Raw genomic sequence first — 25,267 nt, forward strand, 5'->3', positions numbered from 1 at the left:
GGAGAAATGTTGGCAGTGCATATTTGAACTTTTAGTCGATTATTGTTATTTTGATCACTATTCTCTTAGATTTTACAATAGACAAAATTTTTTCCTACGATTATACAAGCATTGAAATAGTAGCCTTAAATATGGCCACTTGGTTTTTTGGGATTTTGAGATTTGCGTCATATTTTTAAGAAAATTGTGTTAAATTTGGTATTTATGGTTCTTAATACACGTCTAAGACTCTACCAGAAAACAATAAAACAATTCGGAGAGGTAAGGGCAGCCACCACACCCCCCTCCCCCTCCTATGTACACCCCTGACTCACAAGTAACAATTAACGGATATGCGTCGATTGAACCCAATACAGCCCAATCTATCGAACTCTCAACGTGAGCAACACAGTCCCAGATGCATACATAACGGCTGCAGGAAAAATTGTGATTTGTGGCAGAAAATAAATAAAACAATTTCACCAATAAAACAACATTTCAACCCCAGCGGCCTTTGAAAACGACATTTTATTACAATGTTGCGAGCACCTGTTGTAATGTTCGAAACATAAAAAAACGAATGGTTGATTCCATAAAATTTTACCAATGACATTAATGAGTCACGTATCTCGTTCCTCAACGACATTGCATAGCTGGTGCATTTCAAACTTTCAATTTCTTTCGATTATTTAAAATACTCAAATAAAAACATTTTCACAAAATTTAAACACTCCATAAAATTTATAACCAAAAAAAATTCATTGATAATCCAATCACATACGACGAACTTGTGCCACTTTCGTGAGAGCTAAAAGAAGAAATCCACTGTCGAGTGAAGATTCAAATCCAGCGTTTTGAAGACTGTGGACATTTTGGGGAAGAGAGAGAGAGAGGGAGGGAGGGAGGGAGGTAGAAAAAACAAAAAAGAACTTGCAAACGCACATATAGCACGTTCCAATGCCCTGTTTCTCTTTAGCTTAGGTCAGGTAGGGCTTTCCACAATGGTGGTCTTGGTCATCCCATCAATTGGAGCCCTGGTCGTTTGGGTCAACGCCATTCCGTATTTCAGCCGATTGGAGAGGGGAAGAAACGCAATTTCAAAACCTCAAGTACGAATAAATGTCGAATCCAATGAAAGTGAAACCATTTGAGAAACAAATGAGAAATTATGTAAATGAGAACTTTCATTTTTTTGTCGTGCGACGCGCTTTGCGCTTGCGTGGTTTGCGGTTGGTTTTTACCAATGTTTTTGTTGTTGTTCTGTTTTGTTTTTTCGGCTACAAGCGAAAGACATTTTTGGAATATGGAATGCGGGATGGATGGATAGATGACCGGCTGGATGAATGGCATTGTTGTGACTAAGCATACTGTTGTTGTTGTCGTTTGCTATTGTTATAGTTTCTAGCTGAGGTAACTGCTTCAGCTTCTGCTATTGCTGCTGCGACTTTTGTTATTTATAATGGCAAATAAGCTAGATTTGATTCGATTGATAAACGAATCGAAAACACTTGATTTGAATTTTTTGTTATTTTTATTTCGTTTGTTGACTCAGGTTTACAGCAAATCTGTGAAGAAATAAGCCGATTGCAGAAAGACAAAATGACAAAAAAACTAATGACGATAATCCATTCGAACTGCAGATGATTTCCTTAAATGAAAACATATTTTTAAATAATCATGAAATGAGTAGTTTTATTTGTTAATGAGTACTTATGATCGTGAAAATAGGACGTCTAGTTATCGAAAATATTATATATTTTTTAAAATAACAAAAAAAAAGAAGCCGGGCCGAACTTTTAATACCCTCCACCATTTGGAAGGAACTTGAAAAATGTCAAAAAAAAAATCCGATAACTACCACTTAATTGAAAATAGTTATTTGGGGGTTTACGAAAACCTGAACCTGCATACGAAAATTTTGTCATAGGCTGCAGTATCCATTACGAACTTTAAATACGAAATTTCTTACAATTCCGGTGAATAATGTCGCAAAAATCACGAAAATACCGAGTATCGTGGACCTACATACGAAATTTTTTGCCATAGGTTGTAGTACCCATTAAGATTTTCCAATACGAAATTTGAAATAATTCCGGTAAAAAATATCGCTAAAATCATGAAAATATCGAATATCAGGAGGTACCGTTATATGGGGGCTATATGGAGACGAGGACCTGCATACAAAAATTTTTATCATAGCATGTAGTACACATTAAGATCTTCCAATATGAAATTTGTTACGATTCCGGTGAATAATGTTGCTGAAATCATCAAAATACCGATTATCGGGAGGTACTGTTATATGGGGGCTATACCAAGACGTAGACCTGCATACAAAAATGTTTGTCATAGGCTGTATTACCCATTACGAATACGAAATTTGAAATATTTCCGGTAAATAATATCGCTAAAATCATAAAAATACCGAATATCGGTAGGTACCGTTACATGGGGGCTATATGGATACGTGGACCTGCATACAAATATTTTTGTCATAGCCTGTAGTACCAATTAAGATCTTCCAATACGAAATTTGAAATGATTCCGGTGAATAATGTCGCAAAAATAATGAAAATAGCGAGTATCGGGAGGTAGCGTTTTATGGGGCTATATGGAGACGTGGACCTGCATACGAATTTTTTTTGCCATAGCCTGTAGTACCCGTTACAAATTTCAAATACGAAATTTAAAATTATTCCGGTAAATAATGTCACTAAAATCATGCAAATACCGAATATAGAGAGGTACCGTTATATGGGGCTATACGAAAACGTGGTTCGACATGGCCCATTTACGAACTTAAACTGCCTACTGGTAACTGCATGTATGCAAAATTTTAGCCTTCTATCTCAATTCATTCGAAAGATAGAGTGATTACAACAGACAGACGGGCATCGCTGGATCGTCTTAGAATTTTACGCTGATCCAGATTATTTATACACTTTATAGGGTCTATTATAAATATTTCGAGGAGTTACAAGCGGAATGACAAACTTAAAAAACGACTCACCACGTTTAACGTGAACACACTTTAAATACTGACTCTTTCAAAGGGTATAGTCAACCCAACCCTACGGTCCCAATGAAGCTGCCGACTTACAAGCAGATATGATATATGAATGAATGTCTGTAGAAATATTTGTATTTACTGAAAAAAAAAAACTTTTACTTGTTCTAATAACACATTTAGACGTCCGACGTTGTTCGAAAAAAATACTGAACCAGTGACCCAGTTTCTATTTTCACTTCTGAAAAAGTGTTAATTATTGAATTTGAGCCATCTTCGTGCCGAACACATTGATGATCGATGATGATGATGGCACTGTGCTTCAAAACAGTTTAACATTCTCTTTTTGGATAATTGTGGAATTTAATTTGAAAGAAAGAAAATGTGCGGGTACATTATTGGTTTGGGTTAGCCTTAAGAAAAAAAAAAAATAAAATAATAAATAAATACCGAGACATTCAAGGTTAATAATTCTAATTATTGAGTAAATAGATTGTATAAATGTTGCATTTGATCCAGAATGAGATACTGTTTCAAAATGTATATGATTTTGCTTTGGCCTATTAAATAACAACAGTTCGGACCTGTGTATGTATGTATGTTTGATGCGAAAATTTTTATTTAAATCTGAAATACATATTTGGAATGGTGCTTTTCTTTCTTATTCACATTCGTATCGACATACGGAAAAAAACTCCCTTAGAACTAGGTTAAAAATGTTACAACTGCAAATGAATTTCAAAATCGTCTTTTTTTGTTGCTCTTTCAATTACAGAAGGCCGTAAACTCTTCGGTGGCTATCGCATTACACCGAAACAGTGCCGGGCAACTAAAACTCTGCCCAGCTCCGATCCCAGGGCCAGCGGACCAACGATATGTATGTTCAACCACGAGTGTGCCCAGCGCAATGGCGAAGTGGTGGGAGCGTGTATGGATGGGTTCCTTTTCGGTGCCTGCTGTCAAGTACCGAAGACACAAAAGCCCGAAAGTACGCTCATCAATGATGCGCAGAACGCCTACTTCCAGCAGTATCAACAGAATAAGCTGCAGCAACAGGAAACCGAAACAAACAAAATCGTTTCCCAGGCCTATGAAAACTTTGCCGAAAACTCCGCCCATTCACAGGAGAATGCCTATGGCTCGGCCAATGTTAATGGCGAATATCAAAACAATAACGACCAACAATTGCTACAGGACACCTTGGAACTGACAAGCAGTACAGCCAATGCCGATACGTCCACGGAAAATTCCCAAGCAAGTTCCAGTACCGAAGCCGACTACAGTGGCCAGTCAAGTACCGAGAATCAAAGTGATTCATCGCAGGAACCACCCACGAACGAACCCTCGAAAATGTCCTCATCAGCAAGTCCTCAGGCCCCACAAAACGACGATTTTGTAATGGAAGCCCTAAACACCATACCGCCGGAGAATGAAGAGGACAACCAACAGTTATCGTTCACCACAGAAATACCTACGAAAATTGTAAACAGATTAACCGAACACGTGAGCTCGGAGTCCGAGTCGTTTGAGGAGAGCCACGCAAGCCCGGCCACAGAGTCATCTCAGACTGTAGAACATGTATCCGTAAATGGAAATACCCAAACACATCACAAGGATGCCCTTTATAACTCAGGAACCTTCAGCCACAGTGATATAACTCATCCCGGAGCCGATGCAGTTCTAGTCGACAATGATTTGCAATTCTCCACCGGCTATGGTCCTCAGCCAGTCTTCGTACCGGCCCCTGATGCCAGCGAAAAGAAACCAAGTGCCAGCAACTCATACGACACCACCACAACTACATCGTCGTCTATCACAACGCATGTCGACTCCATTGAGACCATCATTCAACAGTTGAACAACAGCAGTCATGGCCCCACATACAACGTCATTAGTCCGCAATCCTCCACATTTGCCTATGAAATCGTCAATGCCACAAATGCTCCAGCACTGGACTACAATCAGGAACAGACTACGCTGTACCAGGGCGAAGCTGAGGCTGAGCACAACGAAAAGCAAACGGCCACCCCGCTGTATGGCTCGTCGACCTCCGAAGATTCTACGACCAAAACGACCACCACTACCAATGGCCACTATGCGGACGAATTGACTTTGGAAGACCACACCATGCCGGAGACTAACTACAATGACCAGCTGGCTTCCAATCACCACACCTCTGACTTCAACAAAATGCCCGCCATGGGCATTGCCTATCCCGTCGATATGTCGCACATGGAAGAAGACAACTTGAGTGACCATAGAATCGCTGCAAGCAATTCATACTCAACACAGCAGCAGCCACAACAGCAACAGCAAGAATATCAAGGCCAAATCATTACCAAAAAACCCCATCCGGTGGCTACTTATATTGGAGTCGTGACATCTCAAACTTATGGACAACCCCAGCCGCAGGTACCGCACGAAGTTATCGTCTCTTCGCACACCACCAAGGTGGAAGGAAACATTGATTCCTCCGTGGAATACAAGCCGATTACCATGACCACAAACAAACTTACCACAGCAATGTATCAATCGAGCACCACGACTTTGAAACCGGCCAAAACCCGTCCCAATTTAGTGACCAAGAGACCCTCAAACAAGAAACCAACTACCAAGGCGCCCATCAATAGAATAGCCGCCAGCACCACCAGCTCCTATCTGACAACGCCTGTCGAGACAAAGGCCCCAGAGCCCCAATATCAGCAGCCAAGCAACCAAAATTACGGTCCACCATCCAACAACTACTACCAGGATAAACAGCCTGCAGTCACAACACAGAAGCCCATAAGAAAACCAGTCGAAGCCAAACCACAAAACAATCAGAACTATAATCCTTCATCCATCGCCAACACCAACAACAACAAAAATAGCTACTATCAAGAAAACACCTACACCGCAGAATCGTCACCTAAGCCTATTGTCACCCGTAAGCCGACAAAGAAACACACCTCCAAGCCGGTCTCCACAAGCTATGTGACAGGACCAACGTCACCGCGACCCACCTCCACATTGGACTTTGGCTACGATGGCCAACATCAAGTCATTGCAACAGACGACAAACTGGACTCATTTGTTCACAGCACGGCCGAGAGCTTGGCCTCTGCTGCTGCTGCCAACACTCAGGAATCGCCACTGTACGACAATTCTGTTGCCGATAGTCCTGTGCCCATCCTCAGACCTCAACCTCAATACAATACGCACAAGAAACCCGCCTTCGTTCAAAAACCAATAACACAGAGACCCCCTTCGCCAACTGTGCTCATAACACCCAAGCCCAGCAAGCTGAACACTGTGGCCAGCAGCCATTATCCTGTCTTCCAATATACCACTCCGACTACACCATTAGCCGATTATTCCAGCACATCGTATCTCAGCAATCATCAGGTCACGAGACAACCTGGAGCCGTAGAAAATGCTGGAGCTGGTGCAGAGTATGTGGGCCTTACAACGGTCAACTCGAACGACTTTGATGATCCCGGCTATTACGGCACACCCGACCACGCCCAACCCCCTCAGCCCTTGTCAAGCGTTTTCATACAATCATCCACCGAAAATGTCTATCCCCCGCCCTCAGATGACAAGCCCGCCTTCCCTGGCTATTATGGACCAACGCCCACATACCCTGCTTTCCCCGTCCCCGGGGAGAAGGTGGGTGCCGCAATTGAGGAAGAGACATATACATCGCCCAATGACTTTGTCAACTTCCCACCTGTCAGAAATCCCAACCTCAATATGTCGGCTGCATCCAGTGCTGTGACCAGCGACTTGGAACTTTCGACGCCAGCCTTTGTCGAAGACACAATTCTGAAGAACAAAATGAACACCTTGGTCCACAAAATCGTCGAGTCGCTGCAAGGCAACTTTGAGGCTCTGGCAGATATAATTGACGAGAGCAACAACACAGCGCCCGTCCTCACCTACCAAGCGTCGTCCCCAACAGCGTCAACGGTTACCAAGAAACCAGCCACGCGTAAACCCGTTAAAGCAACCACCGTTAAGACGAAAGTCACAACCAAGAAGCCAGCAACTACCAAGGCTCCCGTTAAGAAGACGGCAACCACAAGGAAACCCGAGGTAACCACGAAAAAGCCTGTGGTAAGGCGTACCACTACCACCACCCGCAAGCCCACAACAAGGAAGCCGGTGCGCAAGGCGACTACCACTACCAAGGCACCGCTGGAGGATGAAATCGTCGACGAGGAAGATGAGGAAGACGTCAATCCCAGCGACAACGAAATACCCGAGGAAGATGATGCCCAGTCGGGACCAGGTGTCGGAGGTCGTAAAATACGTAAGTCTGCAATGAAATAGAAAACAAACCATATTTATTATTGAACAAGATGGACAGATCCGAACAATAGAAATTTCTTTTCTTCTTAATTCATTACTCACTCATTGTCCTCATTCCTCACTCTGGCAAAATGTACCCAAATGCGTACAGTACGTCTATTGAGCCACCTGGTAGCAATTCTGTGAAAACCCCATCCTCCGACCCACAACCTCTTCCTTCTCCTTCCCCTGTTTCCATACTCAAATACTAACAATTACTAATCTGAATTCGTTCTAATCGCCACACGCACACAAAGCACATACACGCACACACACTTTTCCAACCATCCCCGCACACACCCACCCGCACACCTACACACGCACTTAATTTAAAATCACATCTTGGTTCTTACTATACTTTCCCTTTCTCCTAAAACCTAAAACATTTCACTCCACATCAACAGAATGCGGAGTCCGACCACACATCAAGTCCGGCAGAATTGTCGGTGGTAAGGGCGCCACATTCGGAGCTTATCCCTGGCAAGTTCTGGTCAGAGAATCGACCTGGCTGGGGCTATTCACCAAAAACAAGTGTGGTGGAGTCCTCATTACCAATCGTTATGTAATAACAGCCGCCCATTGCCAACCCGGGTAAGTCGATAGTTTGCATTAGAGGCTCCGTTGCCCACATATTCTGACCTTCCATCTGCAGTTTCTTAGCTTCCTTAGTTGCGGTCATGGGAGAATTCGACATCTCTGGAGACTTGGAGAGCAAGCGAGCCGTCACGAAAAATGTCAAGCGAGTAATAGTTCACCGTCAGTACGATCCAGCCACATTTGAGAATGACATCGCCCTGTTGGAACTGGAGAGTCCGGTGCAATTCGATACCCATATAGGTAATTTGGAAGCAGTTCTTTCTATGGCCCGACAGATCAAATAATTATTTCCCCTAACAAATTACAGTGCCAATTTGTATGCCTCCCGATAATGCTGATTTCACCGGTCGCATGGCCACCGTAACGGGTTGGGGTCGCTTGAAATATGGCGGTGGTGTACCCTCAGTTCTGCAGGAAGTTCAAGTAAGTACATTTTGTATGTTTCAGGGCCCTACCAAACTCATTGCGTATGCGTACGAATTTACCCACGCAAAATTTAAGTGCGTCCATAATACCATGTTAAATTCGACGTACGTACGTAAAAAGGAACGAAGGGTATATATTGTTTCAAACAAAAAGCCTACTGTGTGGTACTTTTGGGTTTCAAACATGGCACAACATATTTCAAATGACTAACTCCACAACTACGTAAAAGAAAACATTGCAAAACAAGAGTAAAGTGTTTCAATATTCGAGTTAAATCTTTGGAAACAGAAAATTTCAGTGAAAATGGCTACGCGGAAAAGAGGACCTATACATCTAGTATTTTGCAAGGGGAATCCGAAATGCTATATTACAGCCATTTCGGTCCTCAAATAATATTAAAACATTGCCGTTACATGCTCCCCACTGATATAAATGTAGCTTTTTACACTGTACTGAATCTACTAATATGCTTATTGTGTCTTCCAGGTACCCGTTATAGAGAACAGCGTGTGTCAAGAAATGTTTAATACAGGCGGACATAATAAGAAAATTCTGAACTCGTTCCTGTGCGCTGGCTATGCCACCGGCTTAAAGGATTCATGTGAAGTAAGCAATCAAATCGAATCGACGATACATTGAAATTATAATCGGGAATTCCTTCTAATCTTTCAGGGTGACAGTGGCGGTCCATTGGTATTGCAACGTCCCGATGGCCGTTATGAATTGGCCGGCACGGTTTCGCATGGCATTAAATGTGCTGCACCCTATCTTCCCGGTGTCTATATGCGCACCACATTCTACAAACCCTGGTTGAGAAGTATAACTGGAGTGAAATAAGAGTTTGAACGCAAATCCAAAGCCCTATTTCCGCATCCTTCCCTCTTCGCACACACAAAGCATCGCATCATCCTGTCCATATGCAAAATCCAACAACGAAAACAAAACAACGATTACTTTTTAAGGTGTTTGGTTTGCAATGAATGAGGAATTCATTGATCAATAAATGGGGCCTCTGTGTAACCTGAAAGGCATCTCCGTACTCGTCGTATTTAGTATATAAGTAGTCCACATTTATTTGTGTGCAAATCTGAAGCAGTTTGCATAGTGCATGTATTTATTTATTTATTTATTATTATTTAATTAACTTATTTATTTATACTTTTATTTATTAAATTTGTCTATTTATTTTCGAACGGACAACCAGACTGACGACGCCGACAGCAGTTTATTTATTACATTAGTTAAATTATTGTTTATAGCATAGTTAATTTATTTTAGTTGATTCAATAAGGCATTTATCATTACATCCCCATGTGATATATAATCTCGTATGTGTTTAGCAGAATTTGGAGATCAACAAAAACATCAAATCACGACAGCATACGACCTATATGTCGCACATTTTATCATTACATATGATAATATTATGAAATATGAAAGAAACCCCATTTAGAAACAAGATTAAATAAAAACAAATTGTATAAAAGAAAAACAACAAAATATTTTCAACTATTCAACATTCTATACACTCGATAATTTCGAAATGGAGAGGTAAGAAACAACACATGTAAAAAACAATTAACAGTTCCATAATATTGGTAACAATGGTTGAATACCTAAAGGCTAATAAATTAGCAAGTAAAATATTTAGTCAGTACGCCCCCAGCCTTGAGTTATGATTATTCAAAATCTTTATAAGAGGTTCCGAAGCAGTTGACCAATATTAATAGGGCTATATCGACTACTTCCTATACTTTATATAAGATATATGCAAATTTTCGGAAAATGTGGAAATACGCGCGAGGTAACAGTTATAACGGACCGAAGTATTCCATTTTCATACTTCATCTAATACAGATACAAATATTGGTATGTGCGAAATTTGAAGGAAATCGAACTTTTATATCCAATTTTATGCGAAATCATAAATTTCGATAAAATACATATTCATATCAGATTTCTGGTTAAAAGAAATATTTAGATATAGCAAGTTGTAAAGAATCGCCGACTTGTTTCGCAAGTTATGACAGATATAAGTATAGGAAATTGTGACCCTTTGTGAGTTGGCAGATCTTGCGTTAGCAAAAATATTTGGATTTGTGAAATTTGAAGAGAGTTGGATGCTTATTTCGCATTTTTTGAGCGTTTTGTTTTTCAAAATCTGTCAGGGAAGGTACCAGAAGGAATGGTCCGATCTCTACCATCTTTGTAATAGATCTTGTGTTTATGGAAATATGGAGATGTGCCAAGTCTGAATGGAATCGAATGTTAATTTTGTGTTTTGTGAGCTTCATGAATATTCAAAATATTGACCCTCTGTGGGGGAGGTACCAGAAAGAATGGACCGATATATTCCCTCTTCACACCAGACATTTGATTAATAATTTGAAGACAATGTGATGTGTGTAATTTGAAGACAATCGGACACTTTCCTCACATTTTATAAAAGTTATAATTATTCCAAATTTTAACCCTTTCTATGGAAGATACTTGATGGAGCGGACGAACCGATATTGTCCATTTTGGCACCTGACCTAGCGCTGATGCTAATATTACGATTTGCAAAATTGGAACAAAATCGGATTATACTTTCTCTTTCTATGCAGTAAATTATTTTCTTCGAAAATCTTGACATTTTGTGGGGGAGATACCAGAAGGAGTGGACCGATATTGTCCATCTCTGAGCTCGATCTAATTTTGATAATAATATTACAAGAGTTATCGTGCGCAGACAGACAGACGGACACCACTAGATCGACTCCAAATGTCCCGAAACGGATTTGGCACAAAAAAGTATAAAAAGTATTAGTCGATTTTTACGACTGATGTACATTCTCACACGCATATTTTAATAAATTTTGACGCGCGTAATAATTATTCAAAGAGTTGACCCTTTATAAGGAACATGCCAACGGAGTGGTCCAATTTCCCATTTGGTCTATGTCTGGTATAAATGTTACCACGTAAAAAGTTTAAAGGAAGACGCACACTTGATTTCAATTTTTAATTTTAATTTTAACCTTTTTTGGAAGAGGTACTTGAAGGAAGTGGATCGAGATAAAATATTGGATACACAAAAAATCGCTGATTTTTTGCATGTTATAAAATAATTCATCCACACTAGATCCTGTGTTGGTAGAACTGAAAAGAATCGAACGCTCATTTTGCATTTTATGAGCGTCATGGTTATTCAAAATGTTGACCCGTTATGCGCGAAGTACGAGAAGGAGTGGTTCGTTCTTTGTATTCTTCAAATCAGATCTTGTCTTGTCTAGAAAAATTGCGAGATTTGAGGACAATGAGATAAACTTTTCTCTTTATATGAAGTAAATTATTTTCTTTGAAAATTGTTACCTTTTGTGGGAGAGGTGCCAGAAGAATAGCGCCGATATTGTCCATTTCTGAACTCGGTTTAAGTTAGCTAATTTACGATGTACGAAGTTGAGATGAAATCGGATACTCATTTCAAGAGTTATAGTGCGCACCTACCCGAACGACGGATGAACACCGTTAGATCAACTCAAAATGTTTTGAAACGGATCTCGTCCAAAGAGAGTTTGGATCTAAAACCGTATTTTCCATAAGATACGTTTTGCTCGTATTCAATGATATATACCCTCTATAGCCATGTGCCTGAGAGTATGCAAACGCCACTACGTTGCTCAGTATTAAATATCGAAATTACTTGTATTTACTGGGACTTCGCTCCGGAACCTTCCACTCGAAGAAAAACCATGTCATTACATAAATGAATTATTTTTTCGACCTACGTGTCAAATAAAGCACAAAGCATTGTTGGTTTATAAATAAAATGTTTTATTTTAAAAAACTATACTCTTTCATTGAATATGTTACAAAATGAACAAAGACGTAGATTGTATCTTGTTGTTGTTGTTGTTATTATGTTGTATTTGTAATTTAGCAGAAATCGTTAATGCCTGCTATTGATATATGTTCCTATTTGTTAAATAGTTATGCTACACACATTGAAAATGAAATTAAAGAGGAAAATTAACCAGAATTGAAAACTTAGTTTATGGCAGTCTTCTGTTGTGTTCTGAGCCCGAACTATGGGTGTAGGTGTGAGTGTAGGTAGTAGAGGAGTAAACGAAAACAAAAACTCAGCAATAAAGGAAAAGGTACTACAGTAATAAATAAGTCAGTACATCTTTGTATATATTTTTGTTCAAATCAAAACAAATCCGCTTTTCATGAATAATTTTGCAAAAAAACAACACATGAATCTGTAGGCTACGCATATACATATAAACTAAACTAGATGGGTATGAGTGAGTGTAAAATAGGAAAATGTGTATGTCGTCGAAGCTTAAAACAACGGGAAATGTACAAAATGTAACAAAACGAAACAATATATGGCCGCAAGCCAAATGAAGGACCTGTGAATATTCAAAAATATCTATCCTCTTATAAAAGACTTTCACAATTAGTACTTATGCATAAATAGTATGCCTATTTTATAAAATATATATTTACAATTCAGTTGTTGTCGCATAACAGTTTCATACATTACATTAAACCTTAAATCTAGAAATGAACGAAGGTATACACAATTTCTTCCAGGATTTATTTACAGGATAAAAATCGAAACACAACATCTGAAGTGTTATAATACAAAGGAACAAGATCTTGTTGGTACTATGGCCCTGGCGCATTGCACTACAATTGGGGCTAGAGGGTACATGTGGTGTGATGTCCAATTTGATTCTTTGGTTTCATGGGTACACTTAATTTGAAATGATCTCTAAAAATGGGCAAATGGAAAGAATTTAAAGAAATTTCAGCTCCTCTGTGCAATGTACTAAGTATAGATACATACATACAAACATAAATAGTTATTAGGTACATTTAACTTACACTAGCAACGTCGAATTTGTCTTTTTTATCAGCAGAAATATTTTACATTCTTTCCTTTCTTAATATTTATTTACTTATAGTCGTTCCTGAACGACTTGTTACCTTAAAAGTAGCTGCCTTAAATGCCTACATTATATTAACCATAATGGAAACATTTAAAATGTCCAAAAAAAAAGTTTACAGTCAATTTGATCGGAAAAGTCAGGCGGATGGGCAAACACTGGAGTTCCAGGAGCAACCGCGAACTGGGCACGTCATGAGCACGTTGTCGTTGTCTTTACATAGTGCAGTTGAAATTATTCAAAGTATTTTAAGAAGTCTGTCAATTCCTGTTGTATTGGGCACAACGACATTCTTCGTCACTGGGTGAAGCGCGGCAATAAGATTTTACAAATCTTGAAGATTGGGCTGCTGACTAATTGAAAACAAATTTCATTATATAAAGTCAAATTGGTTGGGAATGGGAATGGTATTGTATTCCTTTGTGTATAATCAGTTTTTAACCTTCTCTTCAACCCTAATATTGGACAAAGTCTTTTTTATTCGGAGAGCTGTGAGACGGGCCACAGGATTAGCATACCAACACTCCTTCATAACTTTGGCCATGCTGTGTAACACATCGGAGGCATGCCAACGATTCGGAATATTGGGACGCATCTTGTCTATACAAACGACCTGCAATTGAAAACACGTAGTCAAAGTATTAAATAGACATACGCAATGGAAAGTCCTACCTTTTTCATTTCCTCTATGGTGGGGTCCGGCTGCACTACATCGTAATAAGGTAACTGATATTCATCGTAAATCATGCCTATGTTACAACGACGAGCAATCTCCCACAGGATCAACCCGAAGGCGTAGACATCGGCTCTCTTGTACGAGTCGAAGTGTTGAGCATTCATGCTCTCGTCCAATACCTCTGGTGCCATATAACGCTTTGTACCGACACGATGAGTCGAAGGTATGTCCACGGAGTCGTTCTTCTCGACATGCCTCACAGCCAGGCCCAAATCGGCAATGGCACAGGTTAGATTCGATTTAACCAGAATATTTTTGGATTTTAGATCTCGATGGGCAATAGCTGGTTTGCCACGTGTACCCACAATGTCCATATGAAGGTGGGCCAATCCCGTGGCAATGGACAGTGCCATGCTAAGCATAGTTTTGGTATCGACCGTATGCGACGTTAAATAATCGAAGAGTGAACCATTCTCGTGGTAATCCGTGACTAGCCACAGCTGGGTCCATGTGCCATTGTCTGATGTGATAATAAAGAAAAATGGATGTAACTCATCAACTCAGAGGAATACAGCAAGCTCACCTTTGTTGTCGGCTGCTATGAAACCCAATATGTTTTCGTGGCGCAACATGACAGTCTGATATATTTCCGCTTCACGGAACCAAGAGCACTCCTCCCGACTGGAAAATATCTTCACAGCCACATTTTCGCCGCGCCAACGACCGCGCCAAACTTCCCCGAAGCGTCCTTTGCCGATTACATGGCACAACTGTATTTGGCGTGCAATAGAGCGCTGCACCAACAGTGGCAGACCGGCTAAGAATAAAGAATAGCATTATGTGTGGCAGGGGAGGGGTTTCATTTAAGTACAAACCTGAGCCAGACCCGGACGTTGTCATTTCTATAATGTCCTGCAATGTGTTACCATTTAAGATTGGATCATACACTGAGTCCTCGGGGGCAAAGGGACGCGCGCGACTCGTACCCTGTTTACGTTTTTGATAAAAACACCAAGATACAAATACCAACAGGCAGGCAAATAGTGTCGCCCCGAATATGATGGCGACCAGCACCCAAGAGTTGATGGTCTCCTCCGGCGGAAAATCTAAATGTGTCATAACATTTCGGCACAAATTATTACAAAAAATGGGCACTTTGTTTAAGCGTGTGTGTGTGTGTGCGTGTTTTATAACATTTATTTATTAATTTTGCATTTTACTTAAAGCCACCACAATTACTGAACCAAAAACAAACAAAAGCAAAAGCCAAAGTTACAAGTTAGGACATGCGGTTATTATTTTTACATTCCACAAAAAATTTAGTCACAGAAAAATGTACGCAAATGTAGGCGGGGTTGTAGGTGTGCATGGAACGTACGTAGGTGCAAAATGTGTGCTTGGGGTATTAGTATATTCTCAACTAGGTATAAAGATAAGGCCAGAGTGCAACAAATTAAAAGCCAAACTGTACATGCCATGTATTGGGGAACATAATGTGTATTAGTACTTATCTTAGCATAGGTGTGGGACCAGAGTGTAATACATATATTAAAACATCAATTAGTTTGCGGCAATATTTTAAATTTGGACGTCATATTTTTCAAGCGTTGAAAACACACTGGAGTCAATTATTTACATAGAGAACATAGATGTTTGTTATGCTGGCATTCACAAGTTTATGTACATATTTACAGGATTACAAACGCTCACATCCATTTAACATTCCATATTTTGCTAACTGCAAAAGTTCTGAGCCAAAATGAAAGCTACGACTTCATTTCTCCTCGTGTGTGTGTGTGTGGATGGGGCTGGGTGTTCTTGCAGAAATAATCCACAGATAAAACACATCTTGTCGTTTTACAGTTGCAGAATTTACACCTTAAGCTTAACCCCCAAGAGGCCTTACCTAAAACCTGACTTGACTTCTAAAAGAATGGTGCACAAATAGGTACATACGGGTGAGATAAATGATAAAAAAAAAAACACATCCAAGACAAACAGAACCCACAATAGCGAGGACTTTGCAATTGGAACTTGCTCATTAATGAAGGACCACCCAACCAACGAACTTTTCCCACAAAACGTACGCAACATTACGAAACAATATAGAGGATATGATACAAATAAAATGGACGTTACACAAAAAACCCACACAATATTAATGGACCGGACCAAGGTTGACGTAGCAAAGATGACGCACGTAAATATAGTAAGCAATTGTCGACAAAACAAGAACGAGCTGACGTCCTCCTCCTTATTGCCAATGATACAGAGTGGAGGTGATATTTATAATTCCGGATACTGTGATACTTAAACATTAATGGTATGTTCGCTTTTGAATTTCAAATACGATGAATGGGCGCAAAAGAAATGATAATGAGGGTGCTGAACATCTGTTGTTTTACTCGATTTCCATATCTATTTATTTCTGATATCAAATGATGATTTTCATACAAAGTTTTTGTTTTTTTTTTTTTTTCTAATTCTAGATTTGGTTATTTTCGGTCTCACCTGCCAGTGTACCAGCATCATTTTTTATTGTATTACAGAAATCTTCTTCACAACATTGTATAGAGGACTCAGAGGTGTTTACGTGACACCAGGCCGGGTTATCAGGCGGTAAGTGGTATTCTACAGGAAAGCATCTAATTGAAGGTGCAAAACAAAAGTCGATAAATGCAATAAGAGTATTTGGTTCATGTTGATGTTGTCAGAGTTGTTGTCTTAGCAAACTAGGTAGCCCAACTTTAAGAATATGAATATTAAAAACGGTCAGTAAATGTAATTTGCTTGCTCTTCAGCTGAAAAAGCTGAAATGTAATATTTAATATGGTATTTTACAATTATTCTCCGTCCTTCTTATGTGACTCCCTATGTGGTGGACACTTGTATACGAGCATTTGAAGTATTCCAAGTAAATGGGGATAATACCCTTTTACATTTCACGTTCAAAATTAATAGTGTAACACGATTGTCAATTGAAAGCAATTCGACTACACCAGAGTGGCAAATGCTGTACCCATACAACTGTTAATGTTCCAATAATGCTCTCAAGTAAATATTATCTTTAATTCATGAAAAGAAATTCCTCTTGGAATGCCACCAAGGTCTCTTTCACAATGTTTCTATCCAAACATGATTGAAAATAGGCCGATCTACAATTCAAAACCTTAATAATAACAAAGTTGTAAATTTTCATTAAAGGAAATAAAAAAATTATATTTTTAACTAGAATACGACTAAGTTGTCAATTGTATTAGGAAAAGAAAGAGAGCGAGCAGTGCATTTGTTAAAAGCGGCAGTTATAAAACTAGTTTCGAAATAAGGGAAAACGAAATTGGATGTTATTTCGTATAGATGGATAACAAATATTTCCATAAGAATTAGTCATTTTTCATTTAGTTATGAGGACACACTTCAAGACTATCACTAACCGCATTTATATATATATATGATGATAGATACGTGTTTTGTTTTATATTATTTCGGTAGTTTTGGTTTGCTGTGTGCAGTTTGTAATGTGTGATTGTGTTGTGTATGAGTGTTTCAGAGAAGGGGGAAAAGTAACAAGAAGGCATTTAACATACAAAGGATGTGGAAGAGAAAGGTCTATGTATATTTATATGTTCAATTGTTAAGAAAAGGAAAGGCATTCACAACATCCGGCACCATTACTTCAATATGTAATTAGCAATGCAAAAAAATAAAAATAGTTTTTGTTTTTATTTTGTTTGATCTGATCGGGGGATTGAAAGGAAGGAAGCATTTATGTGGTTGCATTCACGGGATTTAGACCTGTGTATTCTTTTTATTTGCTCATACGCCCATACTTTTTATTAGACATATAATTCATAGGTTTAACATAGGCAAGTACCACTACTAAAGAGTCTAGTTAAACAAATTAATGCAGACTAGCAAAATAAATAAAATTAGCAATAGTGGTTGGTAAAGGTGAAGAATAAGTGGAAGTATTATACTTGTATTGTAGGCAATCTGAATATGCTTTTTGTTTTGAAAGTACCTTCGGAGAATTTCAGTTTTAAGAGTTCGTTTTTGTTGCAGAAATCATCATGGCAACACTGAACTACATAGACATGTTGTTTCGGTTTACTGGTCAAACATTCAAACGGCTCCCGCTGGAGATCGTATGTTTTATCAAGGCAGCTAACAATTACAATAATGAAGAGCATTCAAAAACGTGTGGACGAACATGGTTAATTAAAAACGTTAAAAAAGAAGAACACAAGAGCAAACAATTGGTTAGAAATTTAATCATTGTACTTAGAATACATCCTAAAAACAATTCTTTTTTGCATCGCTTCTATTAAGCGAAGAGTAGTTAGTACTTCACTTAATGTAACTTAAAACAATTCTCTATTTTTTTTCTTTTTTTTTTCAAAAATACATATATACAAATTCAAATAAAAAACAAATAAAACAGAAAGAAAATAAGACAAAATGCTAAAGCCATCTTAGCTGCTGGAAAAAGTGGGAAGTAGGGCTATTTTAGTAGTTTCTTCTCTCGCGCAATTTGGGATAGTAAAGATTTGAAACGCACAACTTATTTGGGACGCGAGAGAATTGCATAACAAGATTAGATTGGGGAGCAATGAACAAATGTATGTAACAATTTGAAAGCTGTGGCTTGTGTTAAAACCGTTGGTTTCGTTTCAGATAAGTTGCTGCCCACCTTTTTTGTAATCTTTCAAAATGGGCGATAATCGCAAATTGCAAAGGTCAGAGTTCTTGCAACATGCGTGACCATAGCTATCAACGTGCCTGGCTTTTGGCCCATCATCACCACCATGTCGGCCATCATTACACCAGATAAATCGACTTGGGGGATAGGTTTGCGACTTCTGAAGGCATCTACAGACATATACCGAATGACCGATCGGTAAATATGAGGGCAATAATGTTGCAGTTGACAAACGCATATATATATGTTTGATTGCAAGTCGTAGTGTTGTCATAAAAAATTATTATTAATAAAATTAATAGAAATATTCTTAAAATAAAATGCTAATTTAAATACGTAGCTACGTGGTGCATTGAAAAAAACCCAACTTACCTGTAACTGAATATTGTGTTTCCATCTTTCTTCTCCACTGATGTGAAGCAAAAACCATATGTCTCACATATATAGTTGCTGTCTTTGCAAATGTCGCAATGACATTTCAATGGACCTGGTACAAAAAGAAAAATCAAGTATTATAAGTTAGTAGTGCTTTTAACGCAAAATGTATATGTGTCTACAGTTTAAAATATATTAATCAATTGGATAATTATCCCCGAATATGTACCGATGGAGTAGAGAAGTCAAACCCTAACATGTGCGAAGTGGAAACCAAAATATCGACAACCTCAAAGAAGAATATAAAAATCTAAAAGAAATCAGATAAAAAGTATTAGGCAATTTACTGCGCGATACATAACACACATACATGTGCTAAGATCGGACTTAACTATAGACTCTGTTTGCTTTATAAGAGGGTAGATCGAAATACACACGCATTTCGAAGAAAATTCTGAATTGATTTCACATTTTATGAGAGCAACTATAATTCGCAATGTTGGTCGTTTGTGGGTAATTTATCGATATTGTCCATTTACTCAAGTTACTTAAGCGTCATATAATTATTTGGTCTGTTCCAAAAGGGCAAGAATGTACAAATTTGTACAACGATAACCGATTTCCATTTAATATATCGAAGAAAATTGCAGAATTCTTGCAGGTTCTGCAACAGATCAATTATGTTGTAAAAAATGCATACTCCGTACGCATTTTATGTGATATAAGTTTTAGAAAATTTGAACTTTTGTGGTTGTCAGCTAGATATTTTCATACCTGATCTACGTGAGCCATACATTTTGGGCTATGCGAAGTTTATGGTTATTTTAAAATTTTAAAACCCCTCCACAAAGCTGAACAACAGTTAAGCAAGAAAAAAGTTAGAAGTATCAATACATCAAAGCGCTAATCATCACTCGTTTCCAACCGAGCGAATGTAGCAATTTCTGTATTGATAAGAATATAAGTACAAGAAAGAGTGGACCAAAATTTCCCTTCATTGAAACGATATTAGTTTAAAGAAATATCACGATGTGCCAAGAGTGACAGACGGAAATGCCTAAATCCACTATCCTGTTATTCAAATATCATGTTATTTTTGGAACGAGATATGTTTCATAATATTTGTTGTTGAGCTGCTACAAAAACAACTACCATAACACAGATCTCGTTCCAAAAAAACTTTACATGTTCATAAAAGCAAATGCACTGTTTAGGGTGTTCTAAGCAATGCAACGTAATGTTTTGAACATTTCTAAATTAATTGGAATAAAATGCAAGTGAACTTTGCAACTTCTGCAAATTAAAAAAACAAGTAACACGTTTCTCGATTTTTACTACAGACAACATTTCTACGAATTTGTATTTTTTAATTTCCTATACCTATACCTATACCATGATAGTGTATGCTCCATTCCAAAACCTGCTTTGTTTTCTTCGGTGGCTTTTAGAAAAGAAAACCTCGATTTGATCTACGTAATTTTGATTTTTATATCTTTTCGCATATGACTTTGGTTTTAGTGCGTTAAAGTAGACAAGTGATCCAAAAAAATGAGATACTTTCATAATTTTAACGTTCAATAAATTTTTGGCATAATTTTAAAACAAATCTTCAACTGGGTAAAACCCTGGTTATCCTGGGATAAACATCCTTTTTCTTTATTGAGACAGTTGGTTATGACCTATATTTAACACTCGAGCATAATTTCAATTTAAAACAAATCAACTTGGGTTACCGACTTACGTGATTTATTCCTTATCTGTTTTGGTGTTGCCAATGTGGGAGACACCAATAACTGCGGCATTGACTCATTGCGAATCGCTGCAAAAGGTCTACCGGTTCCAGAAACATATCTTCTTAAATTTCCTCCATTATTACTACTACTACTACTCCCGTTGTAGGCATGTGCATACTCCATAGGTCTGTTTAGATTGTTGTATCCTATAGATGAGGTGCCGTTGTAGTTCAATGGCGGAGATTTTATAGCAACGGGAGTGACTGTGGAAAAGGAAAACATTACAATGTAGATCAAGTATCGATTTGGCCTCAAGTTCATTTTAATTGGCTTCACTCGGATCGTTTGAAAATTGAAGGCCCAAAGTGAATTAGCACGGTATTATCGCAAGAATCAAGTAAACCCATACACCTACCGGGATACCACATTTGCAGTGCGAAACAAGTGAAGCTCTTAAACTGGACTTGGGCCATGAAAAATCTATTGTCATTTTACTTACCTTGTGCAACATGAATTATTAGAAAATACAAAAATATCGTTGTGCTGACGGACATAGTATGGCCAAACGACATATGCCTCCAATAGAGTGTATGGAGATTATTCGTAAATTGTCTATATTTCAAAACGGGCATAACTTTCATTTTCTTGTTTGTTTTTGTTCTTTCGTCGAGTACACTTGCTCTTCATTTGCATTCGAAATTAATTTCTTTTCAGGGTAACAAATTAAGTGGCCTATGTTCGGGAGAGGATATCGATGAATACATAAATGCTGCGAAATATGTACAGCGGTATGGGCACTCTTTTACCAAAATCATTTAAATGCAAGCGATAATTTTACTGGCACGAGCAAAACCACTAGGAAAACAAAAAATTAAATGCTTTGCTCCAACAGCCGATCTTATTTGACATCCTTTGCTTTTGCTGCGGCTATACCAAAAATCTCCACATTTAGGCAGGTACACTATAGAGTCCGTTGTTTATTACCCTAATTATTTTTGTTGTTTTATTAAACCATTCGGGGGCTGGGGGACTGTGCTCTTACGACGTCATTGATAACACGACCACCGCAAACACTTAACGTGTTTTATTATGAACTTTTCAGAATTCTTTCTTTTTTAATCTCACACACTGCTAATATTTTCGTTGTTAACTTCGATTTTCAATTCACAGTTTGTAGGTTTGTTGCTCTTCTGGCCATATTAAATCCTAATCTTATAGTTTCCCCAATTTTCATTTTGTTTTCTTCTCTTTCACTCTCCACCAGAACTCTTCAATTTCTTTTCTTTTTCACTAACACATTATCACGTGATTATGCTTCTATTTATTTTCAAATATTTATTAAATTGCACAAAGTTCACACTGTAATATTTGCAAATGCTTCGAAATAAATATTTTTGATAATAATTGTTAAAAATATTAAAGAATTAACACACACTGCGACATGACGGACGTAAGTAAGTCGAAACGAATTTATCGACTTCTTTTTTCACAAAACTCGGTTATTCGGAAGACCGAATAATCGATTGTTTTTATCGACTTTCGGTCGATTTAGACAGCCGTTGTCTTCTTCCAGGCCGCCGATGTCAACTGGTCTCACCGTTTACATATGACAAATTGATTTAAATCAGCGTTGCATTTTATTACCACATATACAATGGCCATGGTAGAAAAAATACAGATAAACGCATCGAAACAGCAGCTGGGACAATGAACTGTCAAACAAATTTTGTAATTGAAATTTTTGAATGAAAAATTATTATAATTTGTAAAAATTATTTAAAAAGGCATATTATAATAACCTCCGATTGACGCCGTATAAGAAAACATATAGAAATCTACCGATTTTTGAAAAAAACATTTTAAAATGTTTGACATATCAATGTTCCCAAGCGTTGATGCATCTACCTATATTCTTCTGCAATGTACAATGACTGAATATCTCCCATTACTTGGTCCGTTCAATAACTACAAGAATTTAAAAGTTTTTACTACGATAGCCGATTTTCCCCTTATGAAATCGAACAAAATTGCAAAATTGGAAGATTTTTTTTTGGCAGGTTCTGAAATAGAGCAATAATGATTGATCTGTCCCAGTACCTGCAAGAATATAATATTTTTGGGATTTTCTTCGATATCATAAAGGGGAAATCAGTTATCTTTGTAAAAACTTTTACATTCTTTCCGTTCTGAAACAGAGCAATCTGTTTAGTATTAAAAAAATAAAAATTATATATCGTCTAAAACAAATGAAGAACGGAAAATGAAAAAAAACATAAGCATTCCATTTTTGATATTATGTAACAAAGACAAATTTTGATATTTATTTATCTCAATACGTAAAAAATAACAATAGGAATAATCGGCCCAATACGGTTGGTGTTTCTATAGTCGTCATCGACGTTATGTGCAAGTCACCCTCGCCGTCGCTTCGATTCATAAATGCTATTACTGTAAGCCATAGAAGCGACAGTTTAAAATAAAAGTTATAAAAGTTGACAACAACTTAAAAAAAATGTTGGCAAAAATCCCTTTGTTTGTATTTTGAATTCTAATTTCGATTCTTTCGGAAAAAACATAGTGAATACATGATTAAAATGTTTTATTTTCGACATCCAAGCATTTTAATTTTAGTTGTTATTCATTATTTTGAACATATAAAGAAAAAAATACGTTGTATCAATATTATATTTGTTTAATTTTGGCGATCTTGTCGTATGAGTGACAAATTATGATTAAAAATGTAAATTCTGTTTCAGAAACGGCAAGTAACCGGTTTTTTTTTTGCTATTTAATACTAGTTTGCAGTTTCTGAAGTAAAATATTAAGTTGTATTAAACAAATTTATTAACTGTTACTAACCGGAATTAGTGCGATTATGGTGAAATTGTTTTGACGTTTGACGAATGCGGATATTGTTGTTTTGTAAAAAGTAGTTTTGTTCCTGAACCAGTGAATTCGGGTAGCGAAAGTAAAGTTTTTAGATTTTTCAGGTTTTGGAACAGAGGTGTGTCTACGGTTGAGCAATGCAATCGATTATAAAAATATCGATAATTCGATATTCCATTTTGTTTTGTTTTCTGAAAAGACCATTATAGATTTACGTATCCCCATGGTAGAAGAATATAGGTAGACGCATCGACACAGCTGCTGAGACAATGAACTGTCAAACCAATTTTGGAATTGAAAATGTTGAATGAAAAATTATTTAAATTTGTAAAAAATGTTGAAAACGTGAATTATAATAGCCTCCGAATGACGTAGTATAAGAAAACATATAAAAATCTGCTTATATTTGAAAAAACATTTAAATTTTTTTTTTACATATCAATGCTCCCAAGCGTTGATGCATCTACCTGTATTTTTCTGCCATGCGTATCCCTTTCCGTGACATTGCAAATCAACCGAGATGTTCTGACGCACAGTTGAAAAAAGTATTAAATGTAAAATTTCAATATTCTGAATCACCCTGTAGTTTTGGTGAAATCCGATGTGATCAATAGTTAGCAACGTTGCTAACTTCACGTAGGTGAATTTACTTTGTTTTGTTTCTGAAAAGTCCATTATAGATTTACGTATCCCTTCACATGACATTGCAAATCAACCCCGCTGAGAGAGGAGGAGAGATAGAGAGATGTTCCGACTTCAACTTAAGGATAACGTACGCCTAGAAGACTTCAAGGGATACACTGTAATTATCCCCAGTATTTGTATAGGAAATGCTGCCCAACTAGCATGTGATTTGCTAATATCATCAAAGAATTTAAAGCGAGTAGCTTCCATTAGTCATCCCGCCTTAATACCGTGCTATGGGCCGTCTGCTTTCCAGCATGAGCCTGAGGAAAAAATTGCTGCCTGCGAATTGTATTCGTGTCCTGACAGTAAACTGCTAGTCTTTCAATTCCGCTCACCTTTCATATCGACGCATATGACAAGTTTTCACAAGGAGTTGGCCAACACATTGAACAACGCTGAAAAAGTTATAGTCCTAAGTGGCAGTTTGGGATTTGAAAAACGCATTATTGATTCTTGTCCGTACGAATACAAAGCAAGTGAATCATTCAAAGGAATCCATGGCGATCGATTGCAAAACATGAAATGGAAAGAGTTTGGTGGTGAAATGATATTTGGCGGCGGAAATGCCCTGGATCTATATAAAATTATGGATGAGCAGAATGTACCTGTTATGATTCTCTTCCGTTATTTGTTAGAAGGGGACAATTCAACAGATGCCGCACTTATTTTAAGTGAGCTCAGCGAACTATGCAAAGACTTTTTAGCATTAAACACAGATGTTGGTGGATTACAATTAAAAGTTCCTATATCGTGGAAACTTTTGTTCGGAAATGATATTCCAGAATTAATTTTTTGATGAAAATGCTTATCTTTTATTGGTAGCGGTAAATTTCATGGTTAATTTTTGCTGCTGTATTGGTCTAAGCCAAATTTAATATAGGCAATATGTGGAAAGCTTAAGCCACATTTTCTATTGAAATTGCAATTTGATGTTCT

The 25,267-nt window shown here is 37.6% G+C and overlaps 3 protein-coding genes across 8 annotated transcripts in view; 2 read left to right on the forward strand and 1 right to left on the reverse strand.

The window, feature by feature from the left end:
- Positions 1-9,819, forward strand: part of LOC101890128 (serine protease filzig) — a 32,709-nt gene extending 22,890 nt beyond the window's left edge. For all 3 annotated transcript variants that reach the window (XM_059131060.1, XM_011297842.3, XM_059131061.1), the window contains exons 3-8: positions 3,762-7,277; positions 7,720-7,906; positions 7,968-8,152; positions 8,220-8,335; positions 8,825-8,944; positions 9,011-9,819. In XM_059131060.1, coding sequence (XP_058987043.1) covers positions 3,762-7,277; positions 7,720-7,906; positions 7,968-8,152; positions 8,220-8,335; positions 8,825-8,944; positions 9,011-9,175 — 4,289 coding nt within the window. In that variant the 3' untranslated portion in view covers positions 9,176-9,819. The remainder of the gene's footprint in view (positions 1-3,761; positions 7,278-7,719; positions 7,907-7,967; positions 8,153-8,219; positions 8,336-8,824; positions 8,945-9,010) is intronic.
- Positions 9,820-12,493: 2,674 nt separating this feature from the next.
- LOC101895175 (TGF-beta receptor type-1) lies at positions 12,494-22,238 on the reverse strand. 4 transcript variants are annotated; one of them, XM_020039873.2, is made up of 9 exons: positions 21,743-22,238; positions 21,258-21,490; positions 20,767-21,021; positions 19,023-19,137; positions 18,642-18,820; positions 14,827-15,057; positions 14,535-14,768; positions 13,948-14,471; positions 12,494-13,888 (listed from the first exon to the last, which is right to left on the reverse strand). In XM_020039873.2, exons 2-9 carry the CDS (start codon positions 21,397-21,399, stop codon positions 13,706-13,708), a joined length of 1,863 nt encoding a protein of 620 aa, XP_019895432.1. In that variant the 5' UTR covers positions 21,400-21,490; positions 21,743-22,238; the 3' UTR covers positions 12,494-13,705. The 4 variants fall into 4 exon arrangements, with proteins under 4 accessions (XP_019895432.1, XP_011296145.1, XP_005176483.1 ...); XM_011297843.3 differs by having other exon boundaries at positions 21,258-22,238; XM_005176426.4 differs by lacking the exon at positions 18,642-18,820 and adding an exon at positions 17,973-18,115 and having other exon boundaries at positions 21,258-22,237.
- Positions 22,239-24,300: 2,062 nt separating this feature from the next.
- LOC101895463 (proteasome assembly chaperone 2) lies at positions 24,301-25,133 on the forward strand. The gene has a single exon (XM_005176428.4). The coding sequence runs from the start codon at positions 24,390-24,392 to the stop codon at positions 25,125-25,127; it is 738 nt and encodes a 245-aa protein (XP_005176485.1). The 5' UTR covers positions 24,301-24,389; the 3' UTR covers positions 25,128-25,133.
- The last annotated feature ends 134 nt before the right edge of the window (positions 25,134-25,267 follow it).

Source organism: Musca domestica, unplaced genomic scaffold, assembly GCF_030504385.1.
Source record: "Musca domestica strain aabys unplaced genomic scaffold, Musca_domestica.polishedcontigs.V.1.1 8, whole genome shotgun sequence".
Taxonomy (NCBI): Eukaryota; Metazoa; Arthropoda; class Insecta; order Diptera; family Muscidae; genus Musca; species Musca domestica.

Coding starts and splice junctions, on each gene's coding strand:
- LOC101895175 (XM_020039873.2), bottom strand. CDS start 21,399: ATGAAAGTTATGCCCGTTTTGAAATATAGACAATTTACGAATAATCTC. Junction 18,821..19,022: donor AACACAATATTCAGTTACAG/GTAAGTTGGGTT, acceptor ATATGTCTGTAG/ATGCCTTCAGAAGTCGCAAA. Junction 13,889..13,947: donor CCATAGAGGAAATGAAAAAG/GTAGGACTTTCC, acceptor TTTCAATTGCAG/GTCGTTTGTATAGACAAGAT.
- LOC101895463 (XM_005176428.4), top strand. CDS start 24,390: ATGTTCCGACTTCAACTTAAGGATAACGTACGCCTAGAAGACTTCAAG.